General features: G+C 35.4%; 2 protein-coding genes across 2 annotated transcripts; both read left to right on the top strand.

Annotated features, from left to right (window-relative positions):
* Nucleotides 1–3,840: 3,840 nt before the first annotated feature.
* On the top strand, nt 3,841–4,956 carry LOC107469741 (ethylene-responsive transcription factor ERF109). The gene has a single exon (XM_016089119.3). The coding sequence runs from the start codon at nt 3,856–3,858 to the stop codon at nt 4,696–4,698; it is 843 nt and encodes a 280-aa protein (XP_015944605.2). The 5' UTR covers nt 3,841–3,855; the 3' UTR covers nt 4,699–4,956.
* Nucleotides 4,957–20,424: 15,468 nt separating this feature from the next.
* LOC107469740 (protein FAR1-RELATED SEQUENCE 9-like) lies at nt 20,425–20,883 on the top strand. Its single transcript, XM_016089118.1, has one exon. It carries the CDS (start codon nt 20,425–20,427, stop codon nt 20,881–20,883), a length of 459 nt encoding a protein of 152 aa, XP_015944604.1.
* The last annotated feature ends 5,588 nt before the right edge of the window (nt 20,884–26,471 follow it).

The following is a 26,471-nucleotide window of genomic DNA, read 5'->3' as shown; positions in this document are numbered from 1 at the left end:
GCGGTATTAGAAATCGAGAGAGCAGTAGGTTTGGTGTGGTGACAGGAACACTAAATTTTTTCACTTATAAATGATCATCAGGTAAAAACAGAACAAGATTCATGGACTATTTTTGGAAGATGGAACTTAGGCTACTGAGCCATAGAAGTTAGAGAAAGAAACAAACTCCTTCTTCCAAATGCTCTTTTCGACAAGAGAGAATATTGATCTAAATGCTATAGGATAATTATTCAGTCCTTCCCTTAGTAATGAGGCCTGTCAAAGGTTGATTGAACTGCTGGTGTTGGAAGAGGTAAAAAGAACTATAATGACTATAAATTCTTTCAAAGCTCTGGGTCCAGGTGATTTTCAGGTCCTGTTTTATAAGATGTTTTGGAACTATCTAAGCTATGATGTGTGGGATTTAGTCAAGAGAGCCTTTGAAGAAGAGATTCTAAATGCTGCAATTTTTGATACATACATTATTTTGATTCCTAAAGTTGAAGCTCCTACTTTCTTAAGAAAATTTTGCCCCATCAGTATATGTAATATTCTTTACAAAATCATTACGAAAGTGCTGGTGAATAGGATTATAACCTTTCTTTCGGAGATCATTGGCCCACTTAAGGGTGGTTTTATCCTGGGAAGAGGTACTATAGAGAATATCATCATTACGCAAAAAATTATGAGTTTTATGAAGAACACTAAGTCTAGAAAACTGACTATGGCCTTTAAGATTGACTTGAAGAAGGCGTATCACAGGGTGGACTGGAGATTTTTTAAAGCTTCTCTGGTTTGGTTTGACTTTCGGAGGGCTACTATTCATCTTAGTATGGCTTGTGTGATGTTATCTTCTTGGTCTATTTTGTAGAACAGTGATAAACTCTAGAGCATCAACTCCCAGAGGGATTTGAGATAAGGGGATCCCATGTCCCTTTATCTTTTTGTGCTTTGTATGGAGTGTCATGCTTGTTTTATTGCCTATCAGATTTCTCAAGACTCATGGATACCGGTGTCAGTTTTTAGATATGGCCCAAAAATATCTCATTTGATGTTTGCTGATGATATACTGCTATTCTATAAAGCTACAAAAAATTCAGGTAGAGGAGGTTATGAAGTGCATGGACTTATTCTCCAAAGTATTAGGCCTGTGGGTGAATCTTAGTAGGTCTAGGGCTCAATGTTCAAAGAATATTTCTGTGAGAAGGAAGGAGATGCTCTCGGGAGTCTCTAGTATTTATTTTTTTTAGGACTTAGGAAGGTACCTAGGGGTTAATATTGGGCATGAAAGGTCTTCTAGGAGGACAGCTCAAAAAAGTCATTGAGAAAATTCAGAACAAGCTTGCTAGTTGGAAGAGGTGTCTACTGAATAAGGTACGAAGATTTTGTTTCATTAAGTCGGTAATGGCTTTTATTCCAGTCTACAACATGCAGGTTACTCTCTTTCTAAAGTATGCATGTGAAAAGATTGATTCACTAATGCGACAGTTCTTATGGAGAGACCATAATAATGGAAACAGGGTTGCCACTGGCTAAGTGAAAAATAGCTATTACTCCCAAAAAGATAGGTGGTTTGGGTATAAGAGATACATACTATGCTAATATGGCGCTTTTTAGCAAGTTGGTTTAGGATTACTTCAATAATAGAAACAAACTGTGGGTGCAGATTGTGATGCAAAAATACCTTTAAAATTCGAATTGTTTTGGTGGTAGTTATGGATAGAATGCATCGACCACTTGAAAGAACAATCTTAAAACATATGAAGCTCATAAAGATGGGTTAGGTGGAATGTAGGGGATGTACAGCAATTCGTGTTGTTTGATGAATGGACTTCGTTTGGAAGACTTTGTAATCTTGTTCCTTATATTCACATATCTGAGTCAGAATTCATAGTGGTTAATTTGTGGCGTGATGGATCTTAAGTAGTAAATACGCTTGCTACGACAATTTCTCTTGCAGTTAAGCAATTCATTTGCGACCTTCCCTACCCAAATTCAACGAACCTGGATCCAGGGTGTAGTTGGTGACCTGTAAGGGTAAAAGGGTATAGTGCAAGAAAAGGTTACAGTTGATTGTTGAAGTATATTTAGCTAGTTTGAATTTGTGCCAGAGATGCAATGCGACTTAGGAGATAATTGAACATTCTTTGCGGGACTATGTTAAATCCAAGCGTCTTTGGCAAATATTAGACCCTTACTTTATTGACTCATTTGAAGGCACCTCCATTGAGGCTTGGTTTAGAAAGGTCGTTCCTGATAATGAGGTTCTTTTTGGAGTCGGAGTATGGTAGTTGTAGAGATATAGGTGTAATTCTCAATGTTGAGAATCTTTGGACGGATCACAAGGTGGTTACTTTTATTTGAAGCACTGTCATGAACCTAAGACTTTATATGCACCGGTGTTCTTCCTTTAGCACCTTCAAAAATCGTTGGTGCTGGAAACCTCCTGTAGGTAATAACTTTAAAGTTAATTGTGATGCAAGTTTATTCCCTGATTTGAGTTTGACTAGTTTTGGCTGTATTATTAGAGACTCTAATGGTGTTAGATCTCAGGATATTCTGGTAGTTCTCCTTCCTGGTCTATCACCAGATGTGAGTTTTTTGCAATTTGAAAGGGGTTTGTCTTAGCCTAGGACTGTGGTTGGAGAGACATTGTGTGTGAAACGGATTGTTTGGACATTTTGCACTCTTTGCATGACTTTGGTGGTGGGTACACATCTGAAGTTGTTGATTTAGTTTACAAAATTTAGGAGTTTTTATCAAGATCTTGGTATGTTCAAGTCGATTGGATAGTTAGGGAAGCAAATAAAGCGGCGGATTGGATGGTTAGATTTGGAGCAAGAAGTAATCTCAATCATGTGATTTGTTCAGAGTCTAGTGCTATTCTCTAGCAAATCATCAGTTCTGATTTAGGAAAGGTGTTTGCTATGTTCTTCTCATTTGTTTAGACACAAAAAAAAAATTAAGTGACAGCATTTTATGCTTCTTTTTCAAAGTGATACATACCTCTTTACTAATATCAATATCATTTCAAAAATAGTATCCAATATAAATTTTAATTTTGAATAAGTTCATTCATTATATAGGTAAAAAATATACCCAAAATTAAAAAAAATAAATTTAAGTGTATTTATTGTAATAAAATTTTAGCTTATTTATTTATCTATTATTTATTTTCAATAACACATTCCAAAAAAAGTATTTAATCTTTTACACTAATAGAATTAAATAATCCCTATCACATCTAAAACATATACAACTCTCTTCGATTTCAATCTCAAATAATTGTCACCTTCAAAATTTGTATTTGTTCTCAAATAAATGTCAATTTTAAAAAATTGAATAATATTCGACTAATTTCTCACTAATAAATTTATTAAATAAATATATTATTAATACGAATAGCTTTACAAAACTAATTTAATTTACTTAAAATAAAAAAAAATTTTAATACTCTACTAGTGACGAGGTTTACTGGTTTACCATGTCAAGTCAAAAATTAAAAAAGGTTGGCAGCTGGAAAATTTGGAAGAGGGTCAAACGACAAAGGTGAACTCTCATACAAGTTTCGTCTTCCGCTGTGGATACTGCGTCCAAAATGCTACTGTTCTTTCTTTCAACGTCATTCACAATCTCAATTCTCAACTCATTCTTGCCACGTCATATTTGTCTCTCGCACTTTCCTTGCTGTCTCTATACTGGACTCCACTCTCTCTTTCAAATTCCCCCACGTGACATTTAATAACTGCCTCCAACAAACCCATATCCAAAAGCCTTACACTCACAACCAGGCCCAATTAAGATAACCAAAACCAAGAGAGAGAAACTGAAAAGGCCAAACCCGTGTGTGAACGGTGTGCACAGCTGGCAGTTCAAATGCCACGTCACTCCCAAACCGTATATAAGCGCTTCACCCTCTCACTCCTCACTCTCAATTCCATCTTCAAACCGAAACGCGCCAAAGACCAGAACAGAACAGAGAAAGGAAAAACAGAGAGAACAAAAAAGATCGGAGACATGACTTCCCCTACGGACCGCCTCACAACGGAGCAGGAACTCACCGTCATCGTTGCCGCCCTCACCAACGTCGTCACCGGATCCACCTCCTTCTCCTCCTCCCCGGCGGATTTCATCCGCCACGCATCTCAGCCCTCTGCTGCCGTCGGCTCCAGCGGAAGCTGTGGCGGAGTATTCGAGGACACGTGTCGCGAATGCAACATCAAGGGATGTTTAGGGTGCAACTTCTTCCGCGAAGAGAAAAAAGTTAACAGCGGCAACAGCAAGAAAAGTAGCATTCAGAAAAGGGCGAAGAAGAAGTACAGGGGAGTGAGGCAGAGACCGTGGGGAAAATGGGCTGCGGAAATTCGCGACCCGCGGCGTGCGGCTCGCGTGTGGCTGGGGACATTCAACACGGCGGAGGAGGCCGCCATGGCTTACGACAAAGCCGCAATCGAGTTCCGTGGACCGCGAGCCAAACTCAATTTTCCCATGGTCGACGAGTCCCTTAGGGCCCAGGCCCAACAGCCCAACGTTAATGAGGCTATTGTGAAGGACGAGAATTCAAAGGAGGAGGAAATCGAAACGATGCCGTTTGGGAATAAAGAGAGCGAGTTCTGGGAAAGAATGGGAGATGCTGATTTTCAGCAGCTTATGATGATGATGGATTTTGCTGGAGATTCTTCTGATTCTGCGGCTACAGGGAACACCCTAAGTTCTTGAGTTCTACCATGAATAAACCCTAAACCCAAGAATTAAGTAGTAGTGTACAATATTCAACTAAGAGCGGGAAGCATTGCATTAGTTAGTTTCAGACTTTAGTAGAATGTATAATTAATGTACGAATTTGTATGCATTTCTTCTCCTTTTTTTTCCTTCTTCCACTGAATTTTATACTGGAGGAAGCTTGTAAGTCCTGAAATCATTGTTTTCAACGTGCATTGTATATTATGAATGATCAAGATTGTAATCATTATTGTATCTTTGTTTTCCTCCTTCATTTTCTCCTAAGAATGTAACTAATTACAACTAGTCATGATTCATCTAGATAGTGAAAGCGATTGCAAATAATTCAACAAGTTTAGCTAATAATAATTGTTTTTATAAGGTGCTAAACATAAAATGTCTTTGTTAAAAGATTAAAAATTTTACATTAATATTGTATTGTAAATGAATAAAAATGATCAGATTTTTCTTTAGCTACTATAATAAGTCTATAACAAAACTAAAAAAAAGAGGTTCAGGGGTGTTGCACTTTTTGGGTCCCACGTGTCTCACCTGAAGTGAAAGACGGGATAAGGATGTTGGTACTTGGTAGTTTTGAGCGTTATGAGCACTCACTCACACGGGAATAGGTTCTCTCTTGAGAGAGAAAATAATTAAAAAGTTACCCTTTATCAGGATTCAGGAATCTATGATGCCACCTGTAATTGTTGCACGTTTTACTGCTTCTTTTCTACATGTTTTCAATGTGCTCAATTTGTCAAATCCCAATTCATCACGTGTTAGGGTAATTAGTGGATGAGATCAACGAATTTAAAATGCTTAAAACTTAATTTGACAGATAGATTGGCATAAACCTTAGTGACGCTCACTACAAAACACGAAGGTTGGTGACGTCTGAACATATAATAAAAAGGCAAATAAATGATGCTTTTGGTTTGCTGGGGTAGGGTTACGTGATTTTTTATTGGCTTATGTCTCAAACTCTCAATTTTGTTTTGATTATTATATTTTACGCCATTGAATTTGGTAATGTGATTTTTTTTTAAGGTATATTCTTCTGATTCTATGTATATGGTTAATTTGAACAAGTGGGGCCGTTCTAGAGGTAAAATACTAAAATACTAAAATGTTCTTTGCTATGGTCGTGGTCCAACAGGTAGGGACATGACATCTTCAGTGACGCAAATATCTTGAGTCTGAATTTGTCAAATGTTATATGATATTAATATATTAGTTAATATCAAGCACGTTTAATGCCTATAGTTTGTGTTTTAAATTTTGGTTATAATTTATGAAATAATAACTCATACAACGTACTTATGAATTTTTAATGCAAATAATATTTAACCTTAATTAGGTGGCTTAATGCGTGACTGTATGCGGCATAACTTATAATTAGACATGACAAAATTTTCGAATGAAATGAGTATTTGCGAAAATCTATTTATCGAAAGATGAATATGGAGTATTTTTGTATCTGCAAAAATAGGAGACGGAGATCTGTATAATAAACAAGACAGAAAGGAGATAGAGATTTCTATCTCATAGGAATTCGTATAATATCCGTATATATGGAATTACTAAAATGCCCTTAGTATATATATAAGTTTCACATGAACCCTAACTCCCTAATTCGCGTCACTTCTCTCTTCTCTCAGTCATTCTCTTCTCCCTACATCAGTAAAATTCAAAGATCAAATCCTCTCTTCTCATCAATCACCACCGTCGTCCACCACCTCCTACCCCCCCACCACCAAGCTCCTCCTATTTCACTGCTTCTCCCTCTTATTGTCGAAGTCATTGGCTCACCGCAGCGCGCCGTCGCGTCATATCGCCTATGTCCAGCCGCGTCGCCTCTATTTCGTGACTGTCGTTTGTTCCAGTTTCGTTGCCTATGTCTTCCTCGTCTATACTCTACTGCTCACTCTTCCTCGTCTTTGTTTGAGTTCTGGATGCTTCTTCCCCCTCCTCTGTGTTTAAATTTCAGCCCTAGCAGAGGGAATTTTATGTCTTTGCTATTGTTTTTTCTTATTTTTATTTAATTTTTGGTGTTGTTGCTATGTAATTTTTTTATTGTTTCTATTGTATTGTTGTCATTGTTTTAAATTTTAATTGTTGGTGTTGTTGTAACTATGAAGATTATGTATGTTTGGAATGATAAATTGCATATTATCTTTCTTTTTTTCGGTTTTTTTTTAATTCGCGGACATCCAAGTCCTTGGCAGATAAGTCTTCGTTACCCGTCGGGGAGATGGGGTGGGGACGGGGACGACTTATGGTGGCGGGGGCGGGTTGCCTTCATGGAAATCCGTTGCCATCCCTACTTAAAATATGATGATTTTGTTTTTAGCTCCTTTTTTCGGTTAATACTACTTTTTGGTGAAAAAATTAATTAATCTTAATTAGAATTTAGATACTCTTATTATCTTTCATTACAAGAAAAACAGTCTATTGCCACGCTTTTAAAGCGTGCTCAAAGTGGAAAAAAGCGTAGCGACAGCTTCTCACCATGCTTTTTGAGCTATCGGCACACTTTTATTGAGCTATGATCACGCTTACTTTGTTATCCGATGTTAGTTATTGCCAGGCTTTGAAAGCGTGGCTGTATGTATAATCCTATAGCCACGTTTCTAGCGTGCTCTCTGGTGGACATAAAACCATGCATTTAAAGCGTGACAAGCTGAAAACTTGTCGTTGCACTTTTAAAGCGTGAGTTATTCCTTTTTAAATAAAAAAATAGACACAAACACACTGTCTAGATCTCCTCCCACTTACTATTCTCCTCTTTTCTCTCAAAACTCTTGCTTCCAATCAAATATGGATTCTTTTCACTCAAACACTCACTCCCTTTCTCAATTTCTTTTCTCTCATATTTTTTAAATTGCTCACATCCCAAGAATCCAGTGAGAAATTTTGTACTTTTGAATCCTCCAAGGACACATCTCCATCTACAACATACTCAACAAATTCTTACATCTCTGACTTTGAAGAATAATTAAAGATAGGCGTAGAAGAAATCCTCTTCTTATGTCAATCTATAATATTCTTCTTAAAATTAGGAACTTTGACTTTTGTTTGACCCTCAAATATTGCTCCTTTGGAATCCCAAGTTGCTATAAATTGTTGCATCCCATGTCAATGGCCAATTTGGCCAAATCCTCCATGGTCGCAATGTTGGACTTTATCTACAAGTTCTTCGCATAATCCAAACAAAAATTGTTCCATAAGAACCTCAAAACTCTTTTTTAATATTAGCCTTATCCATCAAATATAGAAACTCCTTGTGGTATTCCATCACTGATTGTGAACCGTGTTGCAACTTACAAAATTTTTCAAAAAATTCGTTGTGGTATGATGATGGCACAACCCGATTCCTCATGTGGTATGATGATAGCACAAACTGATTTCTCATGATTTTTTCATCTTCTCCCAACTGCAAATTAGGTTTTTTAAATACTGTAAAAGGAGAAAAAAATATAATACAACCTCCCCCACTCTTGTCACCATTATTTAATATCTCAAAATCGGTGCATCCCAATCTGATGTACCAATCTTTCAAAGGAGGATTTTGGAAGTGACTTTATAAATAAATCTGCTAGAATTATTGCTTGAGCGAATCTGTTGGACATCAATTATTTCTTAATTTTGAAAATCACGAGTGAAGAAAAATCTGGGAGAAATATGTTTTGTTCTATCACCTTTGATGTATCCACCTTTAAGTTGTGCAATGCATATTGTATTATCTCCAAACAGAACAGTTGAAGCTATCTTATGATTAATCAGTCCACATGATGACAGAAAATAATGGATCAAACTCTTGAGCGAAAAAAACTCATGACAAGTATAGTTGTTTCGTGGACCTTCATAATATAGTTGTACCAGCATATGTGAACAAGTATCCTATTTGAGATCTCCCTTTGTGTGGATCAGACAAGTATCCTGTATCTGTATAACCAACTAGCTGTTACTTGGATCTATATGGATAAAACAATCCTATATCAATTGTCCCATGAAGATATCGAAAGATTTGTTTGATTTCATTCTGATGTCTTCTGGTTAGAGAGGAACTATACCTTTCTAGTAAATTCATAACAAATGATATATCGAGTCGTGTATTATTAGTAAGATACATTAGTACCCCAATGGAACTAAGATATGGTACTTCAGGACCAATGATATCTTTATTTTATTCTTTAGGACAAAATTGATCATTTTCCACATCCAAAGACCTTAATGATCATTGGCGTACTTAATGGATGTGACTTATCCATATAAAATCTCTTTAAGCTCTTTTTTGTGTATGTTGTTTGATGAATAAAGATCCCATTTTTTGTATACTTGATCTGGAAGTTGAGACAAAATTTATCCTTTCTAAGATTTTTCATCTCAAACTCTTCTTTTAGAGCTTTTATAGTTGTTAGAATCTTTTCAGGTGTTCCAATGATCTTAAATCATCAACGTACACATCAATTATAATGAATCCAGATGAAGATTTCATTAAGAAAACACGTTGACAGATATCATCATTCTTGAATCCGTTTTTGGCCAGATACTCAGTAAGACGATTATACCATATTCATCCAGATTGATTTAGACCATATAAAGATATTTGAAATTTGACTGAGTATAACCCCTGTGAATATTCATTGGATGATTTAGATATCTTTAATCCTTCAGGGACTTTTATATAGATACACGATCTAATGATCCATATAAGTAGGTTGTTACCACATCCATTAAATGCATATGTAGTTTATGGTATGTGCATCCACTACAAGAGAATATGTTTATTCATAATCTATACCGGGTCATTGTGAAAAATCTTGTGCCACAAGTCGAGCTTTATAGCATACAACTTCATTTTTCTCATTTCGTTTTTTTTTTACAAATACCAATTTGTATCCAACAGGTTTTACATCTGCTAGTGTACAGACTATAGGTCTAAAGACTTCACGTTTTGCAAATGAGTCTAACTCAACCTTCATAGCTTCTTTTCATTTTGGCCAATTATTTATTTATCGATATTTTTTAACTATTCTTGGCTCAAGATCCTTACTTTCATGCATGATATTTAATACCACATTATATGCAAATATTTCATTGACAATTGTCTTATTTCGGTCCCATTTTTCTCTTATAAAGACATAATTTATTGAAATCTCGTTATTTTTACAATTATTAGGTCCCTGAACGTCTTCTGACGTCAAAACTCTATCAGAATTTCGGACAACTGCACGTGTCTTTACTATGTCTTTATCTTTCTCAATAGGAATAGTATTTACCTCTTTTTTTTTTCGAGAACTTTTGTCTTTGAAACCGACAAGCCTACCACACTTTTGACGTAAATTTATTTCAGTGGTCATTTGTCCGATTGGGACATTAATTCAAATTAGAGCATTTTCAGCTGGTATATAGGATTTAGTTATCCTTTTAGTATCATAAAATACATCAGAAAATTCATTTGCTATTCTTTGCAAATGTATAATCTTTTGAACTTTTAGTTCACATTGTCCTGATAGAGGATCTAAATCATCAAGGATGATGCACTCCAATTAAGTTCTTTTTCAGGAAGCTTATTCTATTCCCTGATGTTGGAAATTTTGATTCATCAAAATGACAATCTTCACATCGGACTTTAAATACATCTCTAGTTTGTATCTCAAGATACATCACTATAGAAGGAGAATCCTATCCAACATATATCCTCAATTTTCTTTGGAGTCCCATTTTGGTGCGACAAGGTGGTGCAATAGGAACATATATCACACACCCGAATATTCTTAAATGGGAACATTTGTCTACTGGCCAAAAGCTAATTGCATAGGAGAGAACTGATGGTAACTTATTGGTCTCAAATGAATAAGTACTGTGGCATGTAAAATAGCATATCCCCAAGTCGAGGTTGGGAGATTTGTTCTCATAAGTAAGTGTCTAGTAAAAAATTGGAAGCATTTAATAAGTGATTCTACTAACCCATTTTGTGTGTGAACACGAGCTACTGGATGTTCAACGCTTATTCCGTTAGCCATACAATTAAAGTCTTGGAAAGTAAATTCAGCAGCATTATCAAGACGAATTGCTTTGATTGAATTTTCGAGAAATTATGCTTTTAATCGAATAATTTGAGCAAGTAATCTCGCAAACCCCAGGTTGTGAGAAGACAATAAGCACATATGTGACCATCTCGAAGATGCGTATATTAGGACTATAAAATATCTAAAAGATCCACATGGTGGATGAATGGTCCACATATGTCACTTTGAATCCTTTCTAAAAATTTAGGAGACTCAAATCCAATCTTTACTGGTGATGGCCTTAAAATTTGCTTTTCTTGAGAACATGCAACACAATAAAATTCACTAGATTTAAGAACCTTTTGGTTCTTTAGTGAATGTCCATGGGAGTTTTCAATAATTCTCTGTATCATGGTTATTCCCGGATAACCCAATCGATCATGTCAAATTATAAATTCATTTGGACTGGTAAACTTCGGGTTTAAAATGTTATATGATTCAATCACACTAAATTTAGCATAATATAACCAAGATGAAAGTTAGGATAACTTTTCTAATATAACCTTTTTATTTGAATAATGAGTTGTGATACATAAGTACTCATGATTTCTCTCATTCATTTTTTTAATATGATATCTATTTCGGCGAATATCTTTAAAACTTAACAAGTTCCTTAGAGACTTAGTAAATAATAGTGCTTTATTTATTATGAATTTTATTTCTCCGAAAAATAAAATCATAGCTCTTCCGGAGCCTTCTATCACATTGCCTGAGTCAATAATAGTATTAACATATTTTTCTTTTGATAAAAGATGTGTAAAATGTATATTATTTTTTAGAATGATATGCAAACTTGTACTATCCGCAAGGTAAACATCTTCACTATATATTCTTGTCATTTTTTTCAAAGATAAATAATAATAATAAAATGAGTAAAAGTATATGCACAGTGAAATTATTTTCTTTTATTAAACATTATTTATATACATCACGCTTGAAATTTAAATACATAGGAAATAAAGCTTAAAAGTTTTTTTTTACATTATTTATTTACATAAGTACTGAACCCAAATATCAAACTTTTCCATCAATGGTCAAATGACCTCCTTCAGGATCCTCAAAGAAATCAGATACTTTATAATGAGTAGTGTAATTTTCAGCAACATTCTTTGAAACAAAATTCGTCTCCTTTTCTTTGTCATCCTTTTTCAAGAATGCTTGATAAAGATCAACTAGGTGCCTCAAGGTATGATAGGTACGCGGTCAATGGCCCTCTCCACCACAACGGAAATATTTATCTTTTATTGATTTATTTTACCCATTATTTCTTTCTTTATCCTACTTCTAGTGAGATCCTTTCTTGTGAACATATTTTTTTTCCTTTCATAATTTTTCTTGTTACCCAAACCTTGTCATTTACCTCTTCTAGGGTTATGATTTGCCGCATTTACTTCAGAAAATGGGGCAGCGCCAGCTGGGTGTGCTTCATGATTTTTTAAAAGAAATTCATTGTTATGCTCAGCAACAAGAATGCAAGAAATTATCTCAGAATATTTTTAAATTCTTTTTCTCGATACTGCTGCTGCAGGAGCACATTTGAGGCATGAAAGATCGAGAAAATTTTCTCTAACATGTCATTATCAGTTATCTTTTCCCCACATAATTTCATTCGTGAGGTAATTTGGAACATTGCTAAATTGTATTCATTTATGGATTTAAAATCCTGTAGACGTAAGTGCATTCACTCATATCGGACTTGAGGAAGTATCACTATCTTTTGATGATTATACATTTCTCCAAGATTTTTTCACAGATCTGTAGGATCTTTTAATGTGAGATATTCATTTTTCAGTCCTTCGTCAAGATGACGAGGATGGAAGATCATGACTTTGGTTTTATCCTTCTGGGATGCATTATTTTCAATTTTAACGGTATCTCCTAAATCCATTGAATCAAGATAGATTTTGGCATCTAGTATCCATGATAATTAGTTATTTCTAGATATATCAAGAGCATTAAATTCAAGATGAGAGAGCTTCGACATAATGTAAATTTATTACCTGAGTCTTCCTAAAATTTGATCAGAGTCTCGTGCTGATAACGTGTTGTAAAATAAATAAATAAGGAAGATGTACTAAACATAAAATAAAGATGTGTAAATAGAATACTCTAATATTAATATTCACCAATATAATTAATTCAATATAATAGAGATGATTCATATATTTATTTAATATATATAGTAACGTAAAGAGAGAAAGAGGAATATTAGCTGTATATAAAGAAAGAAGAATTATTGTTATTGTTGTGTGTGTTATTCTCGGGCCACATACACTTTTGCTATTTATACATGTAGAAGAAGTTTCTTTTCATGACTTCATAAATGTGCAGTCTAACATTGGAATTTTTGCACCGTCCACTATTAAGCTTTTAGACCACCCAAAGTGATTTACTTGGAGAAATGGGCATTCATATTTATCAAAATAGAATCTTTATTTACGCTCAAAATTTCCAAAAAAGAAACTTTCGTTCTAAAGTTCTTATATTTTTCTCATTATATCCTTATTTCTAATGGGTATGTAAAGCATTTAGTGTCGTGATTTTCATGGAATTTGGTGTGACGATTTTTTTTTTGTCAGATAGATTGGATCATCTTTAATTTTAGGTATTGTATACTCATGTACACCATATTCACATACACAATATTAAAAGTTCTATTTACTATTTGACATCAACTAAATTTCAAATCCAAATATATTCATTGCAAGACATAGAAGATAACCACTAGAACAACATTTTTCATGCACTGTGATTCCTTTCTTAGGTAGCATAGAGACAAGGTTGTCGCTTTGGGCCAACAACGAAGAAGCTCAATCAATGACCGCCTTGCTCTGATCTTAGCTTGCAACATCTGGAAGGAACGGTGCTAGCAAGTCTTTAGAGAATTACACTTTGAAAGCAAAATATTTTTGGGATAATTTTTTTAGAGATGAAAGAAGATTATGTATAATCCAATCTAATAATTAGTTGGTTATTTTTTCTAATATAAATTTTATCATTTTAAAATTTTAATTAATAAACTAGACCCTCATATTAGAGGAATAATAAAATTTATAAAAAAATTTGACGGCCAGATTTTATGGTACACAAATTGAAGTATTCGACTTGTGTTGAAGTAAATTTTTTCACTTTAAAAGCAAAATTCTGAAAACTTATTCAAACTGGTCGGTTGGATTGATCAAATCGAAAATTGAGAACCGGTGAAGAAAGTGGTTCAGATAACAGGCATAACTGTCTACTTCAAAAAATCATTTTTGGACTGTTGAATCGGTTGAAAACTGTCCAATTGAACCGAACTAGGACTTGGGTGGTTTTTACTTTTCACATGGAAATAATGCCACTTTGTTTAATTAGGAAAAAAAAGAAAAAGAAATGGTAACCCTAACTGGCTAACTCCTTCACTACTCACCCAGAGAGCAGCAGCATCTCCTTCCTCACTCCCTCAGAATTGCATCACAGCCATCACTTGCTTCATCTAGCCGCCACCGTCGTCGCAACTACTCGATGCTGACATCCCACTGCAACTGGTCTAGCGTCGTTCCTCTGTCGCACAGCCGGTGTTCTATCACACCTTTTCCACCGCGCTTTAGCCCTTCCCTATTCCAGTTCTGCCACACTTCACCCTCCTCTATTCTAGTTCCGTTGTGCTCCACCCTCTTTTGCTCCAGTACTGTCACAAACCACCCTCCTCTGCTATAAATTGACGGTCTAGGCCACCTCTTTTCTCGTTATATTGTGTCTAGCCTTCCCTCGTGCTCCCTTACCTCTGTGTTCTAGAAAGTATTTTTTTTACTATAATTTATGTTTTAATTGGTTTAGGATTGCTAATTTGAGATTTTTCTTTTTCAAGTATTGTTGTCATTACTGGGTTTGTTGATGATGTTCTTGATTTTGTTGGCTTTAATTTCTTTTTGGGTTTTTTTCGGTGATTTTCTTTGATTCTAATATGCTGGACTTTTTTATTTTTTCTGATATGCTATTGTTAATTGCTTCAAGTATTTGTCGTTGTTGAGATTATTCATTATTGTGGGTTTCTGTATTTTTGTTCTTGGGTTGCATAATGCAAGTGCAGAAAAAAATTTGTCTTCTAATCCTTTTAGTTCAACTGAAGCTTCTTATCCTCCTGATTCCAATAATAGTCTATAATAAGTTTCTTATAATTTTTGAAAGAAAAAAAATAGATCCAACTTAAAATTATGTTGCTATATAAGTAGTGAACGAAAAGTCTCATTACTAATACAAATTTTGTCTGACGACAAATTTTAACATTGGCATTTTATGTTTAGTTGTTTCTTGAGTCTGTATTTAGATGAGATTAGCTTCTTATCTTCTTGAATGAAATGATAGTCTATTACAAGTTTCTTTTAATTTTTAAAAGAAAAAAAAAGCAGATCCAACTTAAAAATATGTTGCTATATAAGTAGTGAATGAAAAGTCTAATTACTAATACAAATTTTGTCTTATGACAAATTTTAAATTTGGCATTTTATGTTTAGTTGTTTCTTGTGATTGATATATGTAGTACTTTTAATTTGGATAATATTTTAAAATTTATAATATACTATAATTATATTTAGTCCACCTACACATCCAAGTGTTTTTGGCAACCAAGTCCAACGAAGTTGGTCTAAATTCAACAAAAACAACTTTCATTACACTAGCGTGTACACACGCGCTTTTCAATAATGCAACACATATCCTACTTCATCTTCGTCTTCGCATTCTTCCTTCTTCTTCTTCGCTTTCCTCCTTCTTCGTCTTCGCATTCCTTCTTCTTCTTCGTGTTCTTCCTTCTTCTTCTTCACCTTCCTCCTTTTTCTTCTTCACGTTCCTTCTTCTTCTTCGTGTGAGAAATAAAAAATAGATCTAACTTAAAAATATATTGCTATATAAGTAGTCAACGAAAAGTTTCATTACTAATACAAATTTTTTCTAATGACAAATTTTAACTTTGGAATTTTATGTTTAGTTGTTTCTTGTGATTGATATATGTAGTACTTTTAATTTGGATAATATTTTAAAATTTATATTATACTATAATTATATTTAGTCCAGCTACACATCCAAGTGTTTTTTGCAACCAAGTCCAACGAAGTTGGTCTAAATTCAACAAAAACAACTTTCATTACACTAGCGTGTACACACACACTTTTCAATAATGCAACCCATATCCTTCTTTGTCTTCGTCTTCGCATTCTTCCTTCTTTTTCTTCTTCGCTTTCCTCCTTCTTCGTCTTCACATTTCTTCTTCTTCTTTGCATTTCTTCTTCTTCTTTGCATTCTTCCTTCTTCTTCTTCTTCTTCTTCTTCTTCTTCTTCCTCCTTTTTCTTGTTCACGTTCCTTGTCCTTCTTCAGATTTGAACAAACAATCAAAAAGACTCAATCATTAACAAAAACACATCGAATTCATTTCTGGATCCAAATGAACCTCAATTTAAACTAAGAAATAAACCAAAATTACTTAGAGAATGAAAAATTTGGTCAATACTTATTAGCAGTATCAAGTGAACCTTAATTAATACACAAATAAACCGAAATAAACTAAGAAAAGAACTAAAATTATTTAATGATGGCATCAGAGAAAATCAGAACCAATAAAGATGTTTGCAAAATGTTGGTGTTATTCACGCAACATTGGGAGGAGGAGGAGGAGGAGGAGAACCTGCGTGTGCAAATTCGGAAGAAGAAGAAGAAGAGAAATCACTTAGATGCAGAGCATTCTTGAGAAGAAGAAGAAGAAGAGAAATCACTTAGATGCAGAGCATTATTGAATTATATTTTAGTGTGTTTATTTATATTTTATTTATTATTTTATTATAAAATAATTCTTTCGATTGAACTACGGTTGAATCAATTGAACGAGTAAACTAGTAAATTACTAACTAACACGGTTTAATGACCGATTCGATTTTTAGAACCTTACTTAAAATAAATTGAAGAGTCCGATAATCACATTTAAAAAAATCTAAATACTAAAAAGAAAAATCTAAATATTAGATCTATATATTTAAAAAAAAATAGAATAAAAAGTAATAAATCAAGTTAAATTTGTATATTTAAAAAATTTAAAATAAAAAAGAACAAATTTGATAGATTTATAGTCTTCACATAATAGTAAAACACAAAAGAAAAAGTATGAGGAACCAATACCCTTATTGTACAATGCATACAATGGGGGTTTAATTGAAACTAAAATTAAATTATGGGTAGTTAATTAATTTTGATTTCTTTCTATTTTGAAATTTAAAACAAATTAGGATTACCGTCACTTATAGAATCAAAACAACGACCTCCCGCTCTCAAGACGACGTGACCTCCTTGTTCTCGATTTCTCCAAGAATCTCGCTGCTTCAACCCCGCTATGATCACTGACTGCCATCTTCGTTTGTTCCCATTGCCCTCTCGTCCGCACAGTCCACTGCGCAGCACTGCGTTCCGTTTGTCTACAGCATATTTGCGCCGATGCAGTAACCCAAACCTCCAGCAAGGACAGTGTGCAACCGGTGTGCCTTCTTCCCGATGTCGACGTCGCAAGACGAACGTGTTTCAAGTGTGCGTCTTCCTTCATGCATACCACCGAGATGAAGTTCCTTTATTGAATGCGATATAGTTGAACCGTTTGACCATTACAGAGAAATTATCTAATCAACATGAAAACGTATCCGGCGATGTGGTCGTCGACGGTGAGAAGTCGAACAAGGTGATCAACTTACGATAAAAAACATTGATATTGGATGGTTATTTTTCAAATAATTTAGATGTTAAATCATAATGTAAATAGGATGTTTATTTTTACGATTAATGTAGTATCCAGATGTGATCGATGAGTTGTGATTCAACTAAATTTGTGATTGTTTTATATTGAATGGTATGATTATATGTGTGGAGAATTTGCATAAATTAATTAATAATTTTATGGTTGTAGGACTGTTTTTAAATGGTATGGTATCCTTATATGCAGGAAGCATATTTTATGCGTATATGTGTATATGATTGTATGCTTCCTACATATTATATGGCATGCTTATATGCTAACCATCCTATTATGTTCTTATTTGTCATGCAGATAGGCTTATATGCTCATATGAATGATGAAATTGCATAAATTAATTAGTCGGTATGCTTATATGAATGCATTATAATGTATGGTATACGTATATTCTTCCTACATGATGGTCATTGAATGAATTAAAAAAGCAACTATAAGGTGATGCAGGCACTGAAATCGAGGTCTGAATTAATGTGTATGGTAATTGTATTTATTGCATGGTAATCATGGAATGCTTAGATGAGTGTTTTATAATGGCATGGTATCCTTATATGCTCCCTGCATATTTTGTATTTATATGCTAATATTATGTGGTATGCCTACATGCTTCCTGCATATGATTTTCTTATTTTTCATGCTGATGGATTTATATGCTTATATGTGTGCTAAATTGCATAAATTCACTAATGATATGCTTATATGAGTGGTTTTTTATGGAATGGTGTGCTTATGTTCTTCTTGCATGTGTAGATAAGAATTTATGTATATAATTGTGCATGATGGTCATTGAATGAAAAAAGAAGCAACTAAAGGGTGATGTAGGTGCTTAAATAATAGCTAAAATGGAATAAATAATTTTAATACCCATAATTGTCATTTCCATGCAGTTGTTGTTAAGCTAAAATGGATAGGATGATTAACATGATTTTTAGCTGATGTTGCATTTTTGGTGCTTGTTATTGAGGTTTTATTTACATGATATTTAATATGAATTTTTTTTCTTTCGGTTACTGTGTTTCTTTCGGAATTGTAGGCCATGCAACTGTCGGATGTTACTGAGGTTGGAAGTGAAGAGATGGAGCTTGGTGACGAGGTTTTGGACTCTAGTTTAATTTTGTGTAGTCATAATTCGCATGTTTGATTTGATCATTAATGGTAATATTTTTTTTAAAATTAATCTAAAATGAAGTTATCGGATCATGGTTGCCTTCAGGAAGACGAGATACCAAGAGTTGGAAAGCGCTTATCATAATTATAGATGGCTCATGACTTTTATGTTACATGCGCAAAGAAAGTAGGATTTGCAACTAAGATAAGGACGACAATATATGACAACATCACAAATATACCCGTTAACCAAGCTATCCACTGTAACCGTGACGGGTTTTGTGGGTTCGTGTCAAAGCACTAACCTGGAAAAGCACAATTTTTGTTGTTGGGTGCAAGGCAAGGATATATGTGAAGTTTGATAAGGACATGCAAGAGTGGGTTTTGTTCAAGGTTGAGTTGAGGCACTCGCACCCATGTTCAACGAGAAAGGCAGTGCACTACCATGAGTATAGGCAGCTGATCTACCTGATCATGCATGCGAAGTGCGTGATCGAGGATAATTATGAGGCTGGGATTCGACCAAACAAGACATTCCTAGCTTTTGCAAATGAGGCTGGGGGCCCATCTAACCTGGGATTCAAAAAAGGATTTAAGAAACTATATAATAGTAAGGCTTCGAACTAGCAACGTGAATGCGGATGTCAAAGAGATTATGAACTACTTTATGAGAATGAAAGATATCAATCCAAACTTATTTTTTGTGGTGAAGTTGGACGAAGACTGTAAATTTAGGAGTGCAGTATATGTGGATGCAAGGTGTAGGGCATCGTATGAATACTACAGAGACGTTGTGTCAGTTGATAGCACTTACAGCACAAACAGGTATGAAGTAGTTAAGTTAGTGTTTTGTCCTTTATTTTTTTTTAATTCAATTCGATTGTGATTGGGATTTCTTATGTTTGGTTGTTTTTTCTGGTAGGCATGGATTACCATTTGTGTCATTTGTCGGGCTCAACCACCATGGTAAGTCGACCCTCCTCGGTTGTGCTTTGCTGGAGAATGAGGAAATCCCAAGTTATGAATGGGTTTTCAGCCAATGGGTGAAGTGTATAGGAACTGCTCCACAGCGTATCATAACCGATCAATGTCGATCCATTTTTTGTGCAATCAAAAATGCATTACCCGACACACGCCACCGGTGGTGCATCTGCCATATTACGAAGAAGTTACCGTAAAAGTTTGGGGGTTACCATCGGTACAGAGATTTATATGATGACCTCAATGACATTGTGTGGAACTCTCAGACTAAGGAGTCATTTGAGGATAACTGGTCTAAATTTATAGATGAGTAAAACTTACAAAATAAAACATGGTTGTAAGGTCTGTTAGTGTACAATAACTTTACGTGCTTTAACTGAAAATTATTTTGGTATCTGGATTTTTTTTATTTGTAGTAATAAGTTTGGTGTAAGGTTTCTTTATTTTCTGTAGACCTGTATGATGACCGACGCATGTGGGTCCCCATATAATTCAAGGGTGAATTTTGGGCTACCATGAGGAGTACACAAAGGAGTGAGAGCATGCACGCATTCTACGGTGGATTCTTACACAGTAGGACTAGCTTATGACAATGTGCTTGGAATCAAGGAGCAGAGGAAATTGGAGGATGATGCTACAGACTAAAATGGGGTTTTCCCTTATGCAACGAGCTCGCCTATGGAGAGACAATTTCAGTAAGAGTACACTACCATCATGTTTAGGGATGTTTAAACTAAGTTTGTGAAGAAGGCTGATTACAGAGTCTCTTAGTTGCTAAAGAGGGGCCATCAATGTGCATGAAGGTGGAAGAGGAAAAATTAGTCAACGATACTATTATCTGCGTTCCATACGATGTCTGCTTTGACCGTTCTACACAGGAGGTTCGTTGTGAGTGCAATATTTTCGAGAGTTTAGGTGTGTTGTGTTGTCACTGTCTTGCAGTTTTCCATCCGTATAAAGTGTACAAAGTACCTACCTGTTATGTTCTTCCTCGATGGAGCAAGAAAATAAAGCACAAGCATACGTATGTCAAGAGTAGCCATGATGTCAGTCGGTCGGATGAGAGTCATGTTGCATTCAGGGGACTGTGTGCACACTTGTACAATGTTGCTCAAGAGTTCGTCAGTGACCATGACGAAACAGCATTGCTGTATGCTGCTCTGGAAGAAACAAGGGCCAAGTTGGCTGCGCACTGTGCCAAGAAGAGGTTTGAGAGCGTTGTGGAGACCCACACCAGCATTGGCTCATAGAGTTCGAACGTTGTCGGTGTCATTGACATCCAAGGCCCATCGAAGGTCTCCACAAAGGGCCGGCCAAAGAGTAAGAGGCTCGGCACTTCCCTGGAGAAGTCCTTCAAGAATTCTCCTCGGAGGAAAAATAAGAGTGCATCCTCGGTACATATTTGGATTAATCTCGACCTTGCATGTTTATTTGCTATAGTACTATGTAAGAAGATAACTATTGGCTTTTTTGTTGTGTTTAGTAGGTGGTTTGTCCGGATGCATCTCAAGATGTAAACCTTGGTGTTGTTGGTGGCCGAAATGTTCCCGAACAAGCAGGTGGTTTCATGTCTTGGTTAGCTCCTTCAACAAAAGTTAGAATAAGTTGGACAAGGTTGTGCTTGTGTTTATTTTTTCATCTCCATGTTTATAGGGTTCAGATTGGTTTCAATTTATACAGTTCAGATTAGTTTTAACGTTTGTAGGTAGTTGTTGCAAAAGTCCATACATGATTAATTTCCTGAACCCATTTTTCTTTGGTGAGAATGAACCACTTTACTTTATTAATTTCGTTTACACTGAATGCATAATGATTATAGATGATGGTTATTATATAATTTACGAGTTAGGTTAATAAATTTGTACTCGATTGCTCCATGCTATACTGAATAGTTTTTTCGTGCGTAGCTGTTCATTCTAGATAGTGACTACATGATTTTTTATTTTCAAATACTTTGAATGTTCAGTTCTGTATGTGATCGGATGTTCACTTTCACTTTGAATATGGATGGTTATCCTTGGGTGCATGTATATGCAATGATTGGTGGTTATGTTTTAGTTAACTATCACGGTTTCACAAGGTTATTTTACATGGTCATGTGGTATGTAGGTAGTCATTTTAAAGGGTAACTATGTTATTATTTTTTCCAAGTTACACTGGATGTTCGTTATTGTATCCATTAGGATGTTTAGTTTCTCAGTATTTGTAGATGGTTATTTATTGCCCATTTCAACATATACTATCTGTAGCGTGCATTCCAAAGGAATCACTGCATCTTGTTTTAACACAAATGATTCCCTATGTCATAACTTAACACATTCAAGTCAAATCTGAAATACACAAGAGACATAAATGTGATAACACATACCAAAATAGATGTTCGGTTCAATATGCACAAAGATGGTTACTTTACTAAACAAGATGGATAAATCTAGGAATCTTTTGCTGAAAATAAAATAAATCCTTTCAATGTAACATAAAAAATAAATCCTTTCAATGTATCCAAAAAAATTCTCCTGGAAACAAGTCCTTTTAATGTAACATAAATAAATCCTAATGGAATCTAAGCAGAAAGCAAAACAAGTATAATATGGTAATTAAATTTACCGTAGCTAAACCTAAGTACGCTACTTCTTTCTCCCTTTGATCATCACCCACTTTGGTAATCCTTCCATAGTTCAATCAATGATCTCGTGCTAGGTGCAGTGAATGGTGATCTAACTTCCCTTTTCTTATTCCGTGGTTAATTGCACTGAACAAGTTTAACCTTGTTGATGACAGGTTATCATATACCCATTTTTCAAGCTAATTTCACTTGTTTTAGCAGTCTTTATGCACTTTCTTGCATCTTAAGTAAGTGATTTCGAATGAAAATGCATAACTTCTTTAAATCAAGCAACCACCATTAAATTGATGCTAAATCATGAGGTTTAAACAAGAATTAATTGATTTTTTATGAATTATAAACCTTATGAGTTTAGAGATACTTTGAGTGGTTGTTTTGGTTTCTTGTAGGTGAAGAAAGGAAGAAAAGAGGAAAAACGTGGCTCAAGAAAGCGTGGCCCAAGGAAAGAAGAAGTGTGGTGCAACATAGAAGGAGGAAGCAAACACTGCCCTCCACAAGGGCACACTGCCCTCCAGGAGAGCAGCATAGTGAACCAAGCTTCCAAAGAAATTCTGTCCTGCCCTCTTCAAGAGCAATATCGGGCTCATCAAAGAAATAAATTCAAGGAAAAAGCCTACCAATGCTTGCCACAATGTTCGAACTCATGAGCAAGGGGGAGTGGGGGAGCGCTCAAGCACAATGAAAATAAGCCAAAAATTGGCCGAAATGCTCCCAGGAAGTCTCGAACACGGAGGCTTCACTAAGAAAGCAAGGAAGCTGAACCACTTGAGCGCTACCCTGATGATGTCCAAGACTTGGCACGCGAAATATTTCAAACGCACCATGACGCACACTGCCCTGCACTCCACAAGGGCAGGGCAGCATTTCTTGGTGCATGGTGCAGCATCTTGGCACGGCCAGCGCACAAGAATCTGGCGCACCAAAAAACTCTGCCCTGCCCTCCACAAGGGCAGGGCAGCATCCTGCAGCACCAACACGCACGCACCAAGGGCCGTACGCACAATTTCCTGCCCTGCCCTCCACAAGGGCAGGGCAGCCTCCTGGAAGCAAATTTTCTTGGGCTAAAAATTGGATTAAAAATCCAATTTAATTCAATTCTTCACCAAATCAAAAGCCCATCCAAATCCCAAGATCCAAGAATAGAAAGTGTATAAATAGGAGATAGTTTGATGTAATTAGGACCTTTCTTTTGAGCTTTGAACCTTTTCTTTTATTTTTGACTTTTGAACCTTCTCTTGGAGACTTCACTGAGAGCTAGGCACTAAGATTTCAGAGAATTGGGGAGGAGAATTGATCTCTCTTCTTCCTCGTTCTTGCTTGAGCTTTTTTACTTTTCTTGTTTGAGTCTTGGGTGTGAAGAATTGAGAAATTTCTGTCTCAATCTCCATTCAAGATCTCTTTAATTTCTCTTCTGCATAATTGAATTCAATTGCATTTCCTTTACCGTTTCAATCTTCAATTTCTCTTTACTTGCTTTGTGAACTTGGATCTAGGAAGGCAATTGAGATCTAGACTCTGCTATCTAGTCTCTAGAGCCCTGAGGTCTCATTTTCTTTTTGGTTCTTCTGTGAACCCCTGCTGCAATTAAATTTCCATTTCTGTTTGATATCTAGTCTATTTCAATTCATCTCTTATTTAGTTAATTGTTACAATTTGATTTCCCTTGTTTGAATTCTGAAATCCCAGTCCTCAAATCCCTTTTCCATTCAAGCAATTTATATTTCTTGCACTTTAAGTTACTGCAATTTACATTTCTTGCACTTTAAGTTTCAGTCATTTAATTTCTTGTTCTTTAAGATTCAGCATCTTTACTTTCTGTTCTCTTTAATTTCTGCAATTCATCCCTCTCCCTTTACATTTCCTGCTATTTACTTACTGTTGGCTACAAAATCACTCAACCAATACTTGATTCGCTTGACTAAATCAACCACTAAACTAAAATTGCTCAATCCTTCAATCCCTGTGGGATCAACCTCACTCCCGTGAGTTTTATTACTTGATGCGACCCGGTACACTTGCCGGTGAGTTTTGTGTTGGATCATTTTCCACACATCACTTGTCCGTCAATAATGAAAGAGCTGAGTGAATCCTGTAAATAGATTTCCCAGGCGAGTTAGTAGTAAGAACTGTTACAGTGATATTTGTTCAAATTAATGCGTGATATATGCCCAAAAGTTTATTTTAGTCACCTCGTCCCATTCATCAACAGCACGGTCTTCGGTCCAACTTTCCATGAACTTAATAACGCAGATGCCACAGTTATAGCTACAAGCAAATAACATACTTTTGCAATTAGGATGACAATAATTTTTAATATTGTATGCCCCGTGATGGAAAGAAAACTAAAAAGCCTCAAAGCTGAGTTGTAATTTCATCTCACTTGTTCGGTTGCTTTGGAACCCTGGCATAAGAACGAGATGGACCGTATGTAGTTTGGACGAATGCAGGAATTTCAATTCTCGCCATGTCCTCAAACATTCTCCCCTGAAAATCATGGAACGAAAAAGTCAAACAACATGCTATTGAATTAGATACTATAGCTTTTATATTGTATAAAAGGAGTATAGTAGCTTACCACATACGCATCGAGTTTATCTCGTTCATTCTTGTGGTGCAGAATGCAAACTGTCGATTATCACTAGGTACTTCGCATTCAACTCAAATGCATATACCCACCAATGGCCCCTCCAACAATTAAGAATTAACCACTGCAGCAAATAATACATAGGAATGAGTATGTCTCTTAAAAAAATACTAGTCAACTCCCTCGACAATGCAAGAACCAGAACATCCTTAAATTAGATGACAGTCACGACATAATTCTTAATAAAAGAAATAAAATTACCGATCTGGATGACACAGGAAGCTTAAAGCAACTATTTAGTAGGCCTAGGAGACCCACCCAACCCATTTCCAATAGCAAAGTATAGTACATACAATCAACGTAATAACATGGCAAACCCGAAGAGCAAAATATGCAAATAGAAACAACCATATCAATAGTGGGTAACAGTGACCATCCATTCCAACATTTTACACATTGTATAATATATCGGAAGTTCAGAGTATTTAAAAAAGATTACAACTCACCCATTTTCTCTTTGCAGCTTCGAGTTTGTCAAAGAACCTAATATCCTCACCAAACCTTCGACCAAGACCCACATAAATTGGTCTTGCACCATAAATAAATGATGCCAGATTTTCATTCCGTGTGACTGATTCTTACAAACCCACACATAGTAAGAATCCTTACAAACGCTGACACATATTGTAATCAGTAGAGTGTAAGTACCAATATGCCTGGACACACGCAATAGAAATCTCGCTTGAATCTAGATGATTCGGTGTCGTTGAAGGAGTAGCACATCCATTGAATGACCTACACAATTTATTCAGCAAGTGTAAACTAAACACCGATAGAAAGATGGGGAGTTAAAATGCATGATTAAGTTCATATTCTTACGCAGCTGTTGACCCAATGACGAATGAATTTTTGCCGGTATAGAAATTATCAAGTAATCAATCGTAGTATAGTCTAAACCGACGCAGAATCCATCATCAAAGTAATTTTACAATCTATAACCGAAAGTATTAGTCCCGAGTCATTCTTCCCTAGGAATGCCACAAGGATGCATGTTATTGGTTAAGTGGTCTTTTGTGGCTTGAAGAGTAATACATAAAAGTGCTAATAAAAGAAAACAACAATCAATCAATATTAAAAGCCTTGGCCAAGGTTGAACATTGGAAGTTCCATCACTATAGCTTCCTTCAATTGTGATGACAAAGGAGTGTTGCTTTACTTAGTTAACCCCTAATTATAGAGGGAAGTCAAGTAAAAGTAACTAACTTGAGTCACAAGTCCTAGTCTTACCCTAGGGAAGTCTAGCTTTAGTGCACTCCAAGTCAATTAGCAATTCTCAATTCTTAATCAACAATTGACATTTATTATTCAAGTGTCTCCAATGACTCAACTACTAGGCCAAGTGAGGGGATACTACTCCATATCTAAAGTTGGCATTTTCTCAAACACTTGGAGAGCGAGAATGAAAGACATAGTAAAATTGAGAAGAAATTTAGAATCAAAGTAATTCAACACAAGAAATCAACAAGAATCAACAATGAACAACAATGAAAATGAGATCTTCAAGGAATTAATAGAATCCAAAACAACAAAGTTAAACCTAAGATCTATGAGAATTGAACAATTACAAA

This window comes from Arachis duranensis, chromosome 10 (assembly GCF_000817695.3).
Source record: "Arachis duranensis cultivar V14167 chromosome 10, aradu.V14167.gnm2.J7QH, whole genome shotgun sequence".
Lineage (NCBI taxonomy): Eukaryota > Viridiplantae > Streptophyta > Magnoliopsida > Fabales > Fabaceae > Arachis > Arachis duranensis.
The sequence above is the reverse complement of the archived record's forward strand: the minus strand, read 5'-3'. Positions and strand labels throughout refer to the sequence as shown.

Coding starts and splice junctions, on each gene's coding strand:
- LOC107469741 (XM_016089119.3), top strand. CDS start 3,856: ATGCCACGTCACTCCCAAACCGTATATAAGCGCTTCACCCTCTCACTC.
- LOC107469740 (XM_016089118.1), top strand. CDS start 20,425: ATGTGCATGAAGGTGGAAGAGGAAAAATTAGTCAACGATACTATTATC.